General features: G+C 35.6%; 1 protein-coding gene across 1 annotated transcript; it reads left to right on the forward strand.

Moving 5' to 3' along the window:
* Positions 1-184: 184 nt before the first annotated feature.
* LOC6032737 lies at positions 185-3,020 on the forward strand. The gene is made up of 3 exons (XM_038266199.1): positions 185-901; positions 955-1,588; positions 2,488-3,020. Exons 1-3 carry the CDS (start codon positions 496-498, stop codon positions 2,558-2,560), a joined length of 1,113 nt encoding a protein of 370 aa, XP_038122127.1. The 5' UTR covers positions 185-495; the 3' UTR covers positions 2,561-3,020.
* The last annotated feature ends 9,371 nt before the right edge of the window (positions 3,021-12,391 follow it).

Below are 12,391 nucleotides of genomic sequence, written 5' to 3' on the forward strand. Positions count from 1 at the left end.
TCAGAGTTATTTTAACTTTTTTCACGTTCCGCGAAATTTGCGTGAAATTCGGTGTTTTGAAATTGAGGTCCCCGTGAAATTTGCAATTTTCGAGCGTAAAAAATCACTAAGCCTAGTGATCAGGGACAAAAGTTACCCCTTAAGACAAAGTTTCACGCAAACCGAAGAGGGGTTGGGGTAACTTTTTCCGATTTCGTGTGAGTTGGTAGACATGTCTATACCACAGTTTGGTCTGCTTTTCTGTGTCTTTTTTAAGATTCACCAGACCAACCTTGCGTTTAACCACTCCTATACTCCATTGAATGTTACACTCCAACCAATTGTTCGTTTTTCTCTTATCACCACTCATCCACTCGCGATGCTCGACTCAACAGGAAGCATAAATCGAATTATGACAAACTGATTGAAGCGCTCATCGAAGTGGAAAATTGCTTCAGATGGGACACTTTTTCCTTCCCCCATCGTGGATATCGCTTAACTTCAGTTGCCATCGGAATGTCTGCCCAGCCGAACGTTGTTTCCTTCGAGCAGCTTGACAAGGACTTTCAAAGCATCTTGGAATCCGTTGAACAGTTGAACCTCCCGAAAGTAGATGTTTACAGCATATTTGCACCTCTTAGGTGGCATTTGTTTAAAAGGAAATGGATTAAACGGTTGAAATGGTGGCTTTTGCTTGCGGTTTTGATGTTGGCGATTTATTACGTGCCAATTTTAAACTGGAACGCTTCGGCAGTGGGAAGACTTGTGATGGTTCAGGTTCTACCGTTCTGGGATTGGAGACCGCTGCACAACGAAAAATGCTTGGTGAAGCCATTTTTTAGTTCAAAAGTTGAAAGTCGCAGTGAATCTCGGTTTGAAAATTCCCCTTTCTTCGAGGAGTGTGCAGTTTGTGAAAATATTGGTAAGTTTGTTGAACATTATATCAAAGACAAACTAATGAGTATTATTTTACAGAATCCATTTCAAGACACGATAAAGTTTCTTATGATTTCCTGTACGAGAAACATTTGCTGAGAAGTTTACCGGTGGTAATAACAGATTCACATCGACACTGGAAGGACAGATCATGGGAAAATATGTCAAATTTCTTGGAATCAATCGAGCCTCTTCTCCTCAACAACCCTTGTAATGTGCAAACCAACTTGATTCTGGACCAAGCACAAAGAAAGGACAACAAATACGCAAACTTACTCGACATCCTGTTCTCATCCACTAGCAACGATTCGTGGTTTCTTCACTTAAGAAACTGTCAGCTTAAAACGGTCAAAAGCACCAGACTTCTGTTTGAAAGGCCGTACTTTTATGCGCCCCACCTGGAAATGCCCTATACCACGTGGCTGTTACTCTCAAGCCAATACCACTCAAAAGGTACGAAATCACTAAAAATGGACGGATTGGTCATCGTGATGCAGTTGAAGGAAACGCTCAAAGTGAGGCTGGTGCCGAAAGGGGAGTGTTTTGAGGTTTGCAGTGTGCTGGATGTGGAGCTGAGCGATGGAGAAGCATTGCTGTTTTCGACAAATCTGTGGAAATTTGAGTACAAGCCGTTTATGGTGAATGGTACCGCGATTACATTCATTACGGAAACGTATGTAAATTAACGATAATTAATATGAATTCTGTGTCGATACTTACTTCTTACAATTAGGGGGAGAGGGGGTAATATGCACCCCCTAAGGAAAAACTGTGATTTCTCAACCATTACAGCATTACTGTGGAAGAATTTTGTTCGATGTTCTAAAACAACTATTATTCTTCGTCATCCATATGAAAAAAGTCTTTAAAAACCTCAAAATTGTTCGAAAATATCAAATTTCTAAAAACATTTTCGATTCATTTCAAACAACCAAGCGGGGCAATATGCACCGCAACATTGGGGCAAAATGCACTAAAACAACAGGGCAAAATGCACCACAACATGGGGCAAAATGCACCGGGTACAAGCAGTTTTCACTAGTCACCACTAGATGACACCGCTGTTTTTACAAAGGAGCTTCACAGCGGTGCATTTTCCCCGACCACGTTTTTTGCAGAAAATTTAATAAAAAATGCATTTTTTTATGTTTTTGGACTCATCTATCTACAGAATTGTGAAGATTATGGCAAAAACTATACACCTCAACACTTACAATAACAATAAATGCTTTTTATATTGTCCAAAAATCATAATGAAAGTTCAATGAAAATTAGATGAAAACACAACATTTTAAAGTTTTGCAAATAACTTAAGATGTTTTTATACTACGATGCTCAAATTGTTCCAGCATGTTTTAGCAACGTTAAGCTTCCAATTTCTATGATTTTTCCCCGTAAATTCTTCCAAATACCGAGAAAAGCAGGGGGTGCATTTTGCCCCGGGGGTGCATATTACCCCCTCTCCCCCTATTTTAAAAGCCGATGACGCAATAATTTCAATTGTTACAACAAACGTTGTTTGTAAACAATCAATAATCTCTATCATGACTATGGTTTCCCTGATTGATATAGTGTCACCATCAGCAATGGACGGACATCATTACGTGCCATGTCTACAAGGTTTTCAGCTCAGTTACGCCTGTAGTGATTCTATTAATGGTGTCGAACTGTGTTCTGCAACTTGTGCATGAAGAACTTGTAGAAGATACCAATGTCAGCATTTCTTCAGTATATTATAGACTTTTGAATAGAAAGTGAAAGTAGTTATGTGTGTTTACACACACGATTAAGATTCTAGTCAGAAACTTCTGTACTGTACTGTTTTAGTTTTTACCGCAGTTTATGTTGTCTAGTTTTCCCACTCTACGTTACTTGTAAACACACACATATTTGAACTCACAGAACACAAACAGATGGAAAAGGGTCAGTGAACTTGTCCTGACCGCTCAGTTTTTTGAGGGAAAACATCACAAGATCAGTCCCATTCCTTGACAGACCTCAGAACAGGTCAGAACAGTTCCGTTCAGTACAGTAACTGCTAAATACAGTATAGTTTAACAGCAAATAAACAGTGTTTGCAATAAATAGTTTGTTTTGTACCGCGAGAACTTTTGTTTGTAATTACCGAGAAAGAAAGTGCGACAGGATCAAACAGACGCTCTTATGTGCGCAATCAATGTGGTAAACATAACCGAAATTGTGGTCAATAACGTAGTTTATTACTTTATTTCATACCGGATGCTATTAAAAATCAAATTGTGTGTCTCTAGTATTGCTCTCAATTATGAGGTAGTTTAGGTACTAGAATTTCATTTGTGTTTGAAAAGCTCATTTTCGTAGAAAATTTGATGTATACTTGAAGTTTACGTTCGTGTTGGGTAAGTACATTCGATGGCTTATTTTATGTACCGTCAGTGGGGGTGACATTGGGTCTGGGGGGTGAGATTGGGTCAAAGTGATTTTTTACGGATTTCACCATTTATCAGATTCTTTTCAATTAAACTGAATTCGGTTTAAAGGGTTGTGTGGGGGACATCTTAAGATAACTTCGCTGAAAAAATCTCGTTCCTAGAGCAAATCCTGTTATTTTGACAGCTGTCTAAAGTTGAGGTACGTTTTTGGCCAAAAATGACCTCTTGAAAAATCATTTTTCTAAAAAAATTATTGGGATTGCTCAAAAACTACCCAAATGTTTGAAAATCTCCACTTCAAACATTGTAGCATGTCAATACGATTCCCTCGAACAAGAAACACTGTTGGATGACTTGTTTTTACCATATCGTTGCATTTGAGCATCATTTTAGTTTCATTTGACCCAATGTCACCCCCTCTAAGGGGTGAGATTGGGTCAATTTTCAAACTATTGGCATTTAAGGTAGTGTTCATCAAAATCCACCATATTTTGGGAAAATGTTAGTAAACTATCTAAGAACAAATCTATGTTGGAAGATTTTAGATGTTATTTAAATTGTTTTTGTTATTAAGTAATTACGAGAGGTGTATCGTTTTTTGACCCATAGTCACCCCCAATGACAGTATTCTAGATCGTTTCAGCGTTTTTGAAGTGCACATCTTTGAATCTTGAGAACATTTTTTGAAAATGCTCGAAAATTAAAACCTAGGACTTACAGCCCTTCCCTCCATTAACCATTTTTAAGCTGAGCAAATAGCTTTTTGCGTTAGAGGGTTCAAAGCTCCCATCAAGTCAGCCAAGAAACCGTACTTGGTTGGTTAAATTGGTGCTCCCATTGGCGCCACCAACCTCAAAAATGTAAACGATATGGCCCTTTTTGACTTATTTACGTTTACAAAAATGCTTATAATTTTGTGACACTTCTTCGAAACCTCTATGTTTTGAAAAAAAAAATGTGAAGAGTTTTTCAATGAAGTTTAAATACTTGACTACTAAACAAAAACGTTCAATAAATTCTCTTTTCAAGTTTTACTTCCTTGCCCTGATATACAGTGCAAACTAACAGGATAGCATTACAATAAATTTACAATTTCAATTGAGTACTTAACAAGCAGTTGCGAAAAATAATTAAAAATAAAAACAATTTTGTCAGACGTCATGTCAAAAAAAATATTTCGTGATTTTTTTTATTTCTGGAGTTTTTTTAGAAGGTCAACACAGCTAAAAAAGTAGTAATCCAGCTGCGTGTAAAAGGCCTTTGTGTAAAATAAATATTGCACTATTTTATGCAATTTTATGTGATTTTACACCCTGAAATATGTAGCTCATCAGTATGGGAAAGCTACTTGACCGAAATGTCTGTGGAAGAATTTTGTTCGATGTTCTAAAACAACTATTATTCTTCGTCATCCATGTGAAAAAAGTCTTAAAAACCCTCAAAATTGTTCGAAAATATCAAATTTCTAAAAACATTTTCGATTCATTTCAAACAACCAAGCGGGGCAATATGCACCGCAACATTGGGGCAAAATGCACTAAAACAACAGGGCAAAATGCACCACAACATGGGGCAAAATGCACCGGGTAAAAGCAGTTTTCACTAGTCACCACTAGATGACACCGCTGTTTTTACAAAGGAGCTTCACAGCGGTGCATTTTGCCCCGACCACGTTTTTTGCAGAAAATTTAATAAAAAATGCATTTTTTTATGTTTTTGGACTCATCTATCTACAGAATTGTGAAGATTATGGCAAAACTATACACCTCAACACTTACAATAACAATAAATGCTTTTATATTGTCCAAAAATCATAATGAAAGTTCAATGAAAATTAGATGAAAACACAACATTTTAAAGTTTTGCAAATAACTTAAGATGTTTTTATACTACGATGCTCAAATTGTTCCAGCATGTTTTAGCAACGTTAAGCTTCCAATTTCTATGATTTTTTCCCCGTAAATTCTTCCAAATACCGAGAAAAGCAGGGGGTGCATTTTGCCCCGGGGGTGCATATTACCCCCTCTCCCCCTACTGGGTGTGAATCCTGTCAGTTGCAACTTTTTTTTTGTATTTGCAAAAAAATACATGCAGTGTGTAATATTAAGTGTTTATTTTGACGAAGGTGATGTGCATGCTTTTGCATGCGATTTTACCATCGGATTTTTTGCAGTGCCATAATCCAAATTTCCAGTTTTTGCTTTTTGGGTATTTTTGAAACCGCCTTGAGTCAGGGGTATTAAAAACACCCAAAAAGCAAAAATTAAAAATTTGGTTTATTGTGCCGTTTTAAAAAAACAAACTCCAGATTTGTAGCTTTATTTGGATGAATTTTTTTCCATATTTTTTTTCTTTTAAAGTCCATCCAGATTGTACTAATTGGGTACGTAAATATATGATTATTTTTTGTCTTTGCTCAGGATTCTTCAGATGGAATGTACTGTTCGAAGTGGTGTCTTCAGCAAAATTGTAGATCATAATTAGGACAATTCAGATAAAATAATTACACTCTAAAAAACAATATCATGTTTTATCCATTTACCACTAAAAGTTGAATCCCCAAAATACTAATCCTTTTTATTTTTATTTTTTTATGAGATTCAAAAAGATATCTTGTATGTATGAGTTGTAACATTGTTTACATTTTAAAATCGACATAAGGAGCCTGTGCGAATGACGTATTAGAGCCATCCATAGTGCATTATGGTGCAAAAACTGGTGATACCTTGAAATTTTTTGAAAAATTTCGAGAATGTGCTAATTTAATTTGATCACAAGTATAATCAAATTTGCTACCTGACAGGTATAGGTAGTACCTATCGAAAATTAGTAAAAGGGTACGTAACTTAGTGCGGGGTGAGATTTACAAAACCGTTGTTTAATCCACCCTTAGGTGGTTGGCGCCTTCCTCACATTTAAAGATTGCTATCCAAAACGCAAAAAGTGCGTAAATAACACTTAAGTGCTTATAACTTTTGATAGGGATGTCAGATTTTCAATGTTTTGGACGCATTGGAAAGCTTTTTGAATACCTATAGGTCGCATGAGAGATCCGGACAACGTTTTCATCAACATATCTGAGATCCGGCTAACACTTAAGTGCTTATAACTTTTGATAGATTTGTGACAGATTTGTAGGTCGCATGAGAGATCCGGACAACGTTTTCATCAACATATCTGAGATCCGGCTAACACTTAAGTGCTTATAACTTTTGATAGATTTGTCAGATCTTTAATGTCTTGGACGCGTTGGAAAGGTCTTTTAAATACCTTTCTGAAAATGTATAGTTTAACGGGTTTTCTTACAAAAACCACCCTTTTTACAATCTTCCGAACTTTTGTTAAAATCGTTTTTCTAGCATAACTTTTGAAGTACTTAACTAAACTGCATAATTTTTAATAGCGACTTATGGGACTCCAAGACGGATCGAATGAGGCCAAAACGGACAAAATCGGTTCAGCCAATGTAGAGATAATCGAGTGACAATTTTTTGATCAACATCCCACCACACACACAAACATTTGCTCAGAATTTGGCCACGTGGTTTATGGATGGCCCACTTATTGTCCAGTTTTCAAAGGTTTCAGTTCTCCCAGTGAAAATTGCAGGAAATTATTTCAGCTTTTCAAATATATTTTTTCGTGGGAGCGTAAAATCTTTTCTTCTCATGATACAAAATTTCATACATTTGCAAGCCCATTTTGTATGGAGACCTGCATTGTACAAATAATGATGCAAAATGACCAAGGAATTCCAGGACAAAGATTCATCTAAAGTATTTTAAGTAAATATTGTAAAATCTGATTAAAATGTAATTATTTGTCTATCTGTAGATTTCAAAAACAACTCAAGTTTTTTTTTCACATTTTTACACATGGATAATTCTCTACCAACTCACACGAAATCGGGAAAAGTTGCCCCGACCCCTCTTCGATTTGCGTGAAACTTTGTCCGTATCACAAATCCGAGGTCCGTATCACAAATCGAAGGTCCGGTCCATATCTCGTGACGGAAGGGCGGCACGACCCCTTCCATTTTTGAACATGCGAAAAAAGAGGTGTTTTTCAATAATTTGCAGCCTGAAACGGTGATGAGATAGAAATTTAATGTACATTTCGAATGTTTATTGACTCAGAAGTGTCATTTTTCATTTAGAACAAAATTTTTCATTTTAAAATTTCGTGCTTTTTCTTACTTTGCGGGGCTATTTTTTAGAGTGTAACAATGTTCTACAAAGTTGTACAACAGACAATTACAAAACTTTTAATATATAGACATAAGGAGTGTGCTTATAAACATCTCGAGTTGTCGATTTTCCGAAAAAAAGTTTTGAAAAAGTTACTTTTTGCGTTTCTCTTTGTTTCGTCGTCCGTGTCTGTCGCGGGTGACCATGAACGGCCATGATCAACGGCGACCAACATTTTCAAAACTATGTTTATATATCAACATTTTTGTAATTGTCTGTTCTACAACTTTGTAGGACATTGTTACACTCTAGAAAATAGCCCTGCAAAGTTAGAAAAAACACGAAATTGTAAAATGAAAAATTTTGTTCTGACCCTTCTGGGTCAATGTAGATTTGAAAAATACATTAAATTTCCCATAAAATGACATATTCCAAAATTTTATACAGTCGAGTAACGGAAAATGGGAGAATTTTTAATGCTTTTTTAGTGTTTGTTTTCGATGAAAAATACGTTTTTCGGAATTCTGAGTACAGAGAAAAGTCCCTTTGACACCAAATTTCTATTTCATCGCCGTTTCAGGCTGCAAATTATTGAAAAACACCTCTTTTTTCGCATGTTCAAAAATGGAAGGGGTCGTACCGCCCCTCCGTCACGAGATATAAAAAAAAGGACTTTGGATTCGTGATCAGTGACAAAAGTTACCCCTTAGGACAAAGTTTCACGCAAATCAAAGAGGGGAACTGCACTTAAGATTTGATGGAGATGCCTGGTATTTCATATAATATTAAAATAATGTAATTTCATGTGACCATTAGCCCATTAGGGTATAATATGGTTGTATGTGAAACAATATTGTCCAAATCTAGTGAGCACAGCTATTTCCGGTTGCTTTTGAATTCCTAAACAACTTCCCAAAGTTTGGGCACGATTGGTTAAGTTTGCACTTTGCGCAAAGCGATTCAATTTTTTGTAAGGGAATTTGTGTGGGAAAACCCAGTTGCAAGTTAGCACCATACTTTCTTCCGGAAAGTTCTATAGAGTAGCGCTCAGAGCAACCGATATGAATCCAGTTTAAACAAAAAATCCTCTTGCAAATTCCACCCAAGGGAGATTTATACGTAGAAAGTTTTGTTTCACCTTCCTGATTAGGAATATGTTCGATTCAAAAAAATATATTCTATCGGTGAAAATTGCGGATCCCCGGGCAGACGGTGATAACAAAATTAATAATATTTTGATAACAAATCCTGTTAAATAACAAAAAGTGTTATTATTTTATCCTGAACTTCAACTTCAAGAAGAAAAAATAATAACAGTTTCTGATTAAATAACAATATTTGGTATTGAAGTGATAATATATTGAATTTTTTTAATAACACGCTAATAAGAGGAAATGTTATACATTTCAAAAACTCTCCTAATAACAAGATTTGTTATTCGGTTGGTATTCTGACTTAGAAATAAAATTACCATAAATCGCACAAACGGAAATGTTTCTATGTGTCCATAACACAATCTGTTATTATTTTTTCCTTTGCTAAATATGTTTAGATCTTTGGTATAATTTTGTCTAATTTCGTCGGGGCCATTATTTTGGCCATGAAATGGGGTCCTTAAGCCAAAATTATTCTGAAAAGTTGAAATTTTTAAAGTTGATTTTTTTTATTATTTGATATACTCCCTAAAGGACTTTGTTCAAAATGGTTAGAACTATGGGATAATTTTGACCAATTTCGTCAGGGTCATTATTTTGGCCATAAAATGGGGTCCTTAAGCTAAAATTATTCTGAAAAGTTGAAATTTTGAAAGTTGATTTTTTAAATTATTTGATATACCCCCTAAAGGACTTTGTTTAAAATGGTTAGAACTATGGGATAATTTTGACCAATTTTGTCAGGGTCATTATTTTGGCCATGAAATGGGGTCCTTAAGCTAAAATTATTCTGAAAAGTTGAAATTTTGAAAGTTGATTTTTTTAATTATTTGATATACCCCCTAAGGGACTTTGCTAAAATTGGCTAGAACTATGGGATAATTTTGACCAATTTCGGCCGGAGCATTATTTTGGCCATGAAATGGGGTCCTTAAGCTAAAATTATTCTGAAAAGTTGAAATTTTGAAAGTTGATTTTTTTTATTATTTGATATACCCCCTAAAGGACTTTGTTTCAAATGGTTAGAACTATGGGATAATTTTGAACAATTTTGTCAGGGTCATTATTTTGGCCATGAAATGGGGTCCTTAAGCTAAAATTATTCTAAAATGTTGAAATTTTTAAAGTTGATTTTTTTTAATTATTTGATATACCATCTAAGGGATTTTCCTAAAATTGGCTAGAACTATGAAATAATTTTGACCAATTTCATCGGGGTCATTTATTTTACCATGAAATGGGGTTTCAAGCTAAAATTAATCCGATAAAATTAACTTTTAAGAGTTCATTTTTTTTTAAATTTTGTTGTATTCCCTAACGGAATTGATTTATTTATTGAGAATTTTTGAAGTGTGAATAACAAAAACTGTTATTATTTTCACAGAGCCAGGAAGTCGGAGCTGACGTTGAAGTTCGAGCTGAAGTGAGACTTCAGAGACTGCATCGGATTCAGCAAATTTTCAGCAACTTTTACTTGAAGTCGGAATCTGTGAAGTCGTGTATTTTTGGAGAGCTGAAGTCGTCGTTGACGTCATATCCTGCATCCAGAGTCGGAGTTGTCTTCAAAGTATGGATTCAAAGTCGCTTGGAGGTACCCGACTCTGCAGCCCTGACTAGTACAGAAGAGTTATGGCAACTGCAGGTTTATTTGCAAATTACAAATAAACCAAAACAATAACTTTTTTTGTTATGGAGACATACCAGTTCAATAACATTTTTTGTTATTATGCTGCTCCAGCTCTCCGCACAAAATAACAAATCTTGTTATTCCTTCATGATTCCTTCTGTGTTATTGGTTTGTTATTGCAATAACAACATAATAACAGTTTAAGTTATCCTTCGAACAAATCTTTGTTATTGATTTTTATTATTTTAACAACTAATCCGATAATCCCAATAACATATTTCGATCTTCTCACAATATCAAAAACTGACCAAGTTATTTCCGTCTGCTCGGGGAGCAGGATCCCAAAAGAAACCGGAAAATAGCTGTGCTGCAAAAAAGATTTTGTTATTTCACCCAAGTGATCATGTCCGGTGGCATCTAAAAGTGTTTTGAACAGTTTTCCACTGTGGTTTTCCTTATGTCTGAAAGGAGTATACTGTTTTGTAGTAGGTATTCTGAAAGTTTCGCCAGTTTACTGTTGTTGTGCGGTGATATGTGCTTTGGAACGCAATGAAAACGAACTGACCCCTTCAGCGAGGAGGTCATGATGTTATTTTTTGGTTTTCATTTACATTCACGATTTTATTGTATTTCTCTGCTTGTAATGTTTTCTCTTAATTTATAACCGTTACAAAGATGTGTTGTTGTTGTTGTTTTTTTCTTTCTTTCTCTGTCAGTTTCCGCCTGTTTTATTGTTGTTTTTCTTTGTTTTAGTTGTTGTTGTTGTTTTTCTGCTCTGTTGTTTCTGGTTCTGTTTACCACCAGTGAGTGTGTATGTGCTTGTGTTCTTTATACTTTTTTATTCGTTTTGCATGACATCCTTTGCTGTTGCAGTCTGTCTCTGTGTGTGTGTGACTGTTTGTGTGTTTGTGTTTTCGCGCAAATAATCCTCGGCTAGCACGTTGTTTTCTCGTTTGCTACGCTTTTCACTGTTTTGTTTTTTGCTTGAACACCCCAACAAGAAAAACCGCTGCCAGCCCTTTGAAGAAGAAGAAGACAACCAAGCCTCGCTCTGCGCACAGAATTAAGGGCGGACGCACACATGTTTGTAACGCCATTGGAACGAGATAGAGAAAGGGTTCGAAAAAGGGGGGTTTGTGTGGGGTGGGATGGACACTGCAAGCTGCAAAATGAAACTGACGTGTGTGTGGGTGTGTGTGTGTGTGGGGGTGATTTTGTGTGATAAGTTCTTGGCCATTGCGAACGAACGAACCGTTTTACATGATATGTGTGTGTTTGTCGTTTTTTTTAATTTTTCGTATGAAACAGTGAAGCTGCAAAAGAAAGTAAGGAAACGATTGAGACGAATTTAATTTTTGTTTTTTGGTATTTTTTCGGTTTTCTTTTTCGCTTTATTGATGTTTTTTTTTTCTTTTTGTTCTCCGCACCGACATCGATTGTTCGGTGAACACTACATTACCTTGTTTCGTGACAACTTTTTTCTTGGGTTCTCAAATAATTAAAGTATGCAATATTTAACAATTATGTCACTTTCTAGTGTGTGTGTGTGTGTGTGTGTGTGTGTGTATTTTTGTGTCAGTGTGTCTGTGTGAGTGTCTTTGTAGGCTTGCTAAACTATGTTTTTGTCTCGGTTTCATTCCTTTTCTAAACTAATTATTGAGAGATGAAAGGTTGAATTTGGCTGCCGTTTAGTTTTTTCTTCTTCTTTTGTTTGATCATTATAATTAATTATTGTATTTGTTCTCCACTTTTTTTAAAGATTTGTTCTATACAGATGGATACAGCATATTGTTGTTGTTGTTGTTGTCTTTGGACAGAGCTTACACCGTTCGAGATATAAGAGAAAAAGAGAAAATAACACGTGTGAAGTGAGAAGAAAGATAGAGAAAGAGAGTTGTTCAGCCAAATCGAAAGTTGTGGTTTGTGGAATTAGTTCATCTGAGATGGTTTTTTTAAGCCATTCGTGTCGAGGGCTTTGTTTTTCCTTAAAGAGAAAAGCGTTTCGAGGCGTTATTGCGTAATTCAAAATTTAAATGGTTTTTGTGACTTTTTTTTCGTTCTTTCTTGTTGTATAACATGGGTTTTGTCTTGGTTCTG

The sequence above is a fragment of the Culex quinquefasciatus genome, chromosome 3 (genome assembly GCF_015732765.1).
Source record: "Culex quinquefasciatus strain JHB chromosome 3, VPISU_Cqui_1.0_pri_paternal, whole genome shotgun sequence".
NCBI lineage: Eukaryota > Metazoa > Arthropoda > Insecta > Diptera > Culicidae > Culex > Culex quinquefasciatus.